The following is a 7,367-nucleotide window of genomic DNA, read 5'->3' as shown; positions in this document are numbered from 1 at the left end:
TCGGTGACTGGGGGACAATGGGGTCCTGTGAAGAAAGGTGAGCCCCTGGCCTTTGGAAATGAAGGACAACGAGGTTCCACAAGAGAAGGCGAGTCCCCAGCCTCTGGGGATCAGAGACAACGGGGTCCCATAAGGAAGGCGAGTCCCCAGCCTTTCGGGATGGGGGACGATGAGGTCCCATGAGGGATGGCAAGTCCCCAGGCTTGGGGAACGGGATACAACAGGTTCCGTGAGGGAAGGCGAGCCCATGCCGCACCCAGGCCCGGGTGACGGCGCGTCTGCCCAAGGGCCGGGCACTCCTTATCGGCCGGCTCAGCCGCGGCCTCGCGCCTCTTTCGGCGCCGCGGGAAGCCGTGGGGAGAGCTGCGGTGATCGGCGCTGCCGGGTGAGCCGGGGCAGAGCCGCGCCGCGGTGCCTGCAAACGCGGGGGAAACGGCAGGGAGGGCCGGGACCGAGGCACGGGGCGGAACGCGACAACCCGGACCCCGGCGCCGGGCGGCCCCGCCGCAGTGCACAGCCCGGCCCCGGAAGCGGCGGGCGCGGCGGAGCGGGTGGTAGGCGCGCGGCCGGTGCGGGGAGTGGGGCTCTGCCGGCCTGGGGCTCCCCTCCAGCCGAGGCCTGCGGTGCCCGCCCTTACCGGCTGCTGCGGCCCGGGGCTGGGCCGGGCGGCAGGTCGCGGTCCTGCAGGCCTCGGGGGCAGCCCAGGGCCGGGGGGGGTGGTGGCTCAGCGTGCCCTAGGCTGGGAGGAGGGTGTCGGGGGGAGGCACGGCGGTGCTGTTGTCTGTCAGCTCAGCCTGCCCTAAGAGCGCGTGTGAAACCCACAGAAAGATGGATGAGCCCGAAACTGGTGAGGTTTGTGGGCATATAGTCCTGCTCCTGCACCCCTGGGGCAGCCAAGACCAGCTTGCTGCTGCCTTCGGTATCTCCTGGCCTGATGGCCTGAACCCTGTGGGAGACCTCACGATGCTTGATGATCTTCAGGGTCTTTTCCAATCTAGTTGATTCTATGATTCTGTGCTCAGGCATGGGTCAGTCAAAGGGCCAGCAGCCCTTGGCATGGTGACAGTGACACAGCAGCCCGTGTGAGGAGAACAGGGCACATCCAGCTGTTTGTCTTTGCATCTCTGCCTAAAAAACTGAAGTGAATCAGTCCTGGGTCCTTTCTTCAGTTTGTTCATAAACCAGCAAATTAAATGCCCCATCCTTGGCAGTGTTCAAGGCCAGGTTGGACGGGACTTGGAGCAACCTGCTCTAGTGAAAGGCGTCCCTGCCTATGGCAGGGGGGTGGAACTGGAGGAGCTTTATGGTCCCTTCCAGCCCAAACCAGTCTGGGATTCTTTGATAAATGCATTCTAGGTGGTATCCGTTGTTGGTTTTGCTGTGCCCATGATTGTTGCATTGATGCTCTGTGGCATCTTGGGAAGAGGTGGGGGTTTCCAGCAGAAATGGGATGATCTGGAAGATTTTAGGCACCTTATGAGGAGGGACTAAGCATATTGGTGTAGGATATTGTGTCCCAGCCCATAGCAGGGGTTGGAACTGGGTGATCTTAAAGATCCAACCCAAACCAGTCTGTGATTCTATGATATTTCTTTTAAAAGCAGCAGTGTAACAATTGACTGTGCTGACATTTAAAATGTCGACTTTGAATTTCAAACAGTCTGTTGAAATAGATAAGGTAGGCTGGACGACCAGCTGTGGATTTGGGAATACCAGCCTTGCCACCTGAACTCCCCTGTTACTGCCTTATGCCACGTTAACATATGAATAGTTGATCAGCTGGTTTGCAACTATCAAGGTGTTTAGTGCAGCCTGAAAATTGTATCAAGATTCTTCTCTTCTGCCCATAATGTCCACAGCAGCCAAAGATGATGTGCTTGAGTATTATTTGACCTGAGCCATAGCCAAAGTAGCATAAAACTAAGTTAATTAAAAGGTTGGGGAAGGTGGAAGAAAAAAAACTCACAAACTAGACAAGATACAGAGGAGAAGTGTTTGTCCTTAGTGAGAAGTTTTCCCAGATATCCATGGCTATCTATAAAACAAAAACCTCAGTGAAAAATAAATGTTTGAATTCAGTCAGTTGATAATTCTTCTCTGGTATGTCTTATGGATGGACAGGCCTTTAAGAAGGTCAGCTGTGCAGAGACACTGGAAGTTTCTTGTATAACAATCTCAAGCTGTGACATCTCTTGAGGAAAAAGAAGCATAAAAAAATCAACTGTCCAATATTACTGGTCATAGGTTTGGTAATTAAAATAGAAATACTGAAAAACTCATTCAAGAACTTATTTTCCTAATTTTTCCCTAGGTTCTTTAAAATACTGAGCTCAATTTCAGTTTCTGGAATATTTAGTTATTGGTAAACTTGTAAGGTTTTGGTACTGCAATATAGCTAGAATGTTATCACTCTAGCTGAACATAGTATTTTAAATAATTTCTGAGCATATGTGTGCATGAACATGTCACATTTCACCTTTCAGAGCCCCTGTATTCATATAATTTATTTCTTTTTTCCTGAGAGTGTGTCTGTGGGTCTTAGGGGAAAAGAATGAAAAAACTTCACTATGGGGATGGTGAAAGACCTGGTCTAGTGGAAGGTGTCCGTGCCTGTGGCAGGGGGTTGGAACTGAATGAGCTGTAAGGTCCCCTCCAATGCAAACCAGTCTGGGATTCTATGAAAAGGGAAAATTCAATCCCAGGAAAAAAATCCAAACTACTGCTACTGGCAGATACTGCAACTGTGGTGCTTTTTCCCTGGGAGGAGTGAGCTGTGCACCAAGGAAGCTTCACCTTGCTGCCTGGAGGGGCTGACAACCCATCCGTGAGCAGACATTTTCTACTGCTGTGCTTCACAGGACTGTGGAGCTAGGAGCAGGTTCATCACTCTCCTTTGCTACTTCCCCATTGCCTCCTCCACATGGAGCAAATTGCCAGGTGCTGAGACTTACTGGATCAATTGTCCTGTATTAAAAAGAGAAACCCAAACCCACCAGGGACCTTCACATTATGCATCCTCTGTGTGCGGTGTAAATACCCTCTGTGCTGCTCTTTCCAATTGACTGATCCCTCGTAGAGGAGCCAGCCCGGGGGCCTGCAGAGTTTTCACAGCTCTAACAAAGCTCTGAAGGACAGGAAAGGACAATGGGCATTGGATTCCGACTGTTCTGCGCCAGCGCCCTCCTTACAGCGATTATATTCCTGTTAGAAACCTCCACCTTATTTAAAGAGACATTGTCAACTGCCTCAAAGCTCCTTTTTCTAAATCTTATAAAGCCATTGAGATGTGTTTTAATGACACAAAGGAAAATATTGTAGATAAAGAGCACTGATAAAGCACAGATTCTTCTCCTTTTTTAGGGTCTTGTATCTAATGAATTAAAAGAGCTACATAAACTTCAATCAGTTAATCACTATAGTCCCTTGTGACAAAATTATTTCTGTTTCCAAATGGGGGAAGTGAGATGAGATGAGATGAGATGAGATGAGATGAGATGAGATGAGTGATCTGCCCAAGGTTGTTCAGTGAGTTTGTGGCAAGAGTACACAGGAGGCTCTGAAATTATCTGACTTTATAGCATAACCCAGTATTTGATTGTCAGTCGTAGGAGGAAATATTCCTGAGGCATCATGGTGCACTACAATGTAGTCCCTGCTCTAGGAAGTGCTCAAGCACATGCAGTCTCAGATCCAAGATCTGAGCCTGGATGGGATTCTGATCTTGGCTGCTCCGATGGGCTGTGCTTATCAGTGTACAGTGGTGAAGGACTGCTCCAGGACTCAGGGAAGGGCTTTGCTGAGAAACTCCAGGCTCACCACCCCTCACTTCAAAGAATGCAGATTATCAAGAACTTCCTAAATGCTTCTCTGACATGTCTATCTGTTGGCTGTCACCAGTGTCATTGTGCAGGTGGTTGGACTTAGTGTTTTAGAACTTGGTTGCTCCCCTGAGTCCTCTAGTCAGCTCCCATTTTCCTTGTATTTAATCACCATTCTCAAGCTTTATGTCTGTGTTTCTTGCCAGGTGTTCCGTTCTTCCAGCATCACTGCCATGGTACTTAAGGTCTTCTTCCCGTCATGCTGCTCCTCAGCAGAAAGTGGCATCTTGGTCGGCCGCTGGCTCTCAGAGCAGAGCTCTGCTGTCATCCTTGCCGTGGTGCATTTCCCTTTCATTCCTTTCCAGGTGAAGCAGTATCTCAGTGAAGTCCAGCAAGTGACTAAAGTCAGTGTTTCTGTGCTCGGCTCCTGGAGCAACAGCAAGCAGGAGAAAGAAGAGAATCTCAGTAAGTTCTTGGAAGACCTTGGGACAATATTCTCCCATGAGCCGTGGATTCAGATAAGCAAAGAGGGAGACAGCAAATTCTGGAGCTGTTCTACTTTTCAGAAACACTCTAACAACCCTAAGGAGGAAGAAGTCATCTTAATATACTATGACCAGCGCAAAGTCATGCTTTCCCATCTGCATCCATCTTTGGACACAGCTACCTCCACTGACCACGAGACAGATGATGCTTCAAAGCTCTCTGCCATCTTCCACACAGTTGCAAAGAGTAAGATACTCTTCATGACAGACAGGTATGACGATGGGCCCATCAAGCTGACCCACTGGCAGTCAGATGGCGCTGAAGCCAGTATCATTGTGGAGCTGATGAAGCAGGCCTCTGTGCCTGCCTGCATGCTGCTGACATTCCTGCTTTCACTTGTCTCTGGAATCTGCAGGAGCAGGTAAGTGGTACAGCATCTGCCAGCTTACGTTTTGAATGGAAATGTGGTTCATGTTTAGGCTTTTGCAGGGCTCCTACTCAACTCTAGTGAGAAACACAGTTGGTACTAAATTGTTCTGTTGGACACAGGCTGCCACAGAGCTGCTACTAAATGTTAAATAATAGACTGGTTTGGGTTGGAGGGGACCTTAAAGCTCATCAAGTTCCAACCCCCTGCCAAGGGCAGGGACACCTTCCACTAGACCAGGTTGCTCCAAGCCCCATCCAACCTGGCCTTGAGCACTGCCAGGGATGGGGCAGCCACAGCTTCTCTGGGCACCCTGTGCCAGCACCTCAGCAGCCTCACAGGGAAGAACTTCTGCCTAAGAGCTCATCTCAGTCTCCTCTCTGGTAGTGAGAAGCCCTTCTCCTCAGAGCTGCTCAATCCAGTCTCCCCGAGACTGTATTTGTGTTTGGAATTGCTCCAAACCAGGGGCAGAACCTTGCACTTGGCCTTGTCTGGAGAAGCTTCTTCAAATGTGGTAGAGCTCTTCAAGGAGCTGTGAGGCTTTCTGGGGAGGCACTGATCTTTTCCCCATTTGCAGCAGGGGTAGCTCAGCCCCATTTCAGTTTCATTGCAGCTGAAACCTTGGTTTTCCAGCTATTCCATGGCTGGCAGAATGACATGGGGATCTCCTCAATGGCTTGATAGCAAACAGGGAGTAGGGAGTCACAGCTGTGAACCCTCCACTGCTGTGAAACATCAGCAGATAGTGTGTCTAAATCCATCATCTGTCTGACAGATAGTGGTGTTGCAACCTCAGCACCTTAGAACAGGTTACAGGGAGCACTGGTCTCCAAGAATCCTTGGTGAAATCCCAGTCACAGCCATGAAACTGAATAAGAAGCTTCAGATGTAACATGTGCCAAGTGCTTGCACTAAAGAGGAGTTCCAAGCAGATTTTATGGGTAGAAGCCCCTCATTATAAAGGTCAGCCTGCCTAGAGAGGTTGTGCCAGAGAGCGGCGTTGAGGTTCCAAGCTGCAAGGGGTCACTTTGGATATGACGTTTGGATAACAGCTACTACTGTGTTCATGGATAAATCTTCTCAAGTACAACCTAAGGGTATGGAAATGGAATCTTTTAACAGGTTTCCAGTTGTATGGTACTGTCATGAAAAAATTACAGTGAAACACTTCATAAGCAAAGATTTTCTGACACATTGGGGTACGCATTTAGGGACACAAAGAGAAACCTGCCCATTTTTGGTTTACTGCATTGGAAGAGATTTGGGGTCAAACCCAAACCTGATCAGGGACCACTGGATCCTGGGACTGTTCAGTAGACACTGTGCTTTAATGGTCGTTAACAGTAGATATGTCAGAACTTTGTGGAGAGCTCTGAAGGTTCTTTTTCTGGCTGTCTGTGGGCTGTGTGTGACTACCAACAAACGGGATGATCCTTTAGTGCATAGGCACTTAGTCTCGAGATCAGGCTTTCCCACCTCAATCAGTGTCAGGACTCAGACCAGGCTTAGAGTGAGGTTAAGCCCAAACCTCACAGGTCTCCAGAAGGCCACAGTCTGAGCATATCTTGGAAGCTCAAGCTCAGTCTGGCAGGTTGGGCACAGACAGCTGCTACCTAGGTTATTGGGAGCTATTCTGACTTCAGAATATGCCAACATTTACTTAACCTTACAGGTGTTTTAAAACATAAGTCTTGGAGAACAGAGATTAGCACCTGGCTTTGTGCCTCCTGCTTGACCTTCTCAAGTAATTTAATGTAATTTGGTTCAATTCAGCATGTGATGTGGGGTACAACCTCCTTTGTGCCAACAAATACAAGGCAGAGAGGGTTCGAGATGTTACATTCAAGAGTCTTTCCAATCCCCTTCTCCCTGTGCCGGAACAGGACATCCTGTAAAGTAAGTTCTACCAGTTTTTTGCTTCTGGTCACAGAACTTCTGGTCACAGATCATCTTTCTCTCCCAGGTTTTTGTGATATTAAGGGATATTAATCTTTGAAAAGCTATGAAAAGCTAAAGAAAGAGATGAGTGATGTCCTCTCATGCTGCAGAGGCTTGGGACTTTTTGGATATGCCACTGTTGAGTATTTGCGCTGGGGAAGCAGGGCAGCAGCATTAGGAATCTCCAAAAGCAAGTACTCACATCCGTCCAAGCTGACCCAGTGCTCTCAAGTCCTGTACATCTCGAAGTAAGGCATTTCTCCGGCACCACCTTGTGCTAAGGGGTGGCCACTGCAAGGCTCTCTTCAAAGGGACTCCTGTGCAGGGTTTCCATTACCAGTGCAGGTCTCTAGTGTGCTGTTGGGGACATCATGATGATTTAGTATTGAGGCAATAAACTCTGTGTGCTCATTGTAAAAAAGAAAACCATTTACCAACACCCTAATCTCCAGTTCCTCATCTGGAAAGCAGGCACTGCTCCTGCAAGGAGCAGAAAGACAGCCAGGAGTTGTGATCAATGGAGGTTTTATATGTGCATGTGATTCAGATTTGGAAAGATTGCTTTTCATCTGATAGCTGAAAAATCCACTCACTCTTGGAACACAAAGCGAATTGGAAAATCAAGATTTACTCCTTCAGGCTGTGTTAATTTATTGCTAAAATTCCGTATATCTGGAAATACTCCAAAGATCTTCTGT

At 48.5% G+C, this 7,367-nt stretch overlaps 1 protein-coding gene across 7 annotated transcripts in view; it reads left to right on the top strand.

Annotated features, from left to right (window-relative positions):
* The first annotated feature begins 232 nt into the window (after positions 1–232).
* PIGQ (phosphatidylinositol glycan anchor biosynthesis class Q) overlaps positions 233–7,367 on the top strand; it is a 32,669-nt gene continuing 25,534 nt past the window's right edge. Inside the window, exons 1-3 of one of the 7 annotated variants that reach the window (XM_061473860.1) lie at positions 513–554; positions 4,025–4,054; positions 4,184–4,725. In XM_061473860.1, the coding sequence (XP_061329844.1) occupies positions 4,052–4,054; positions 4,184–4,725 (545 nt within the window). In that variant the 5' untranslated portion in view covers positions 513–554; positions 4,025–4,051. Of the gene's footprint in view, positions 386–461; positions 555–757; positions 983–4,024; positions 4,726–7,367 lie in introns of those variants that run through there. The other 6 variants (XM_061473856.1, XR_009746971.1, XM_061473855.1 and 3 more) reach the window with 6 other exon arrangements.

The sequence above is a fragment of the Pezoporus flaviventris genome, unplaced genomic scaffold (genome assembly GCF_033815535.1).
Source record: "Pezoporus flaviventris isolate CSIRO_AGI_PZ_B2104156 unplaced genomic scaffold, CSIRO_AGI_Pfla_v1 ptg000078l, whole genome shotgun sequence".
NCBI lineage: Eukaryota > Metazoa > Chordata > Aves > Psittaciformes > Psittacidae > Pezoporus > Pezoporus flaviventris.
This window is presented reverse-complemented; position numbering and strand designations above follow the sequence as displayed.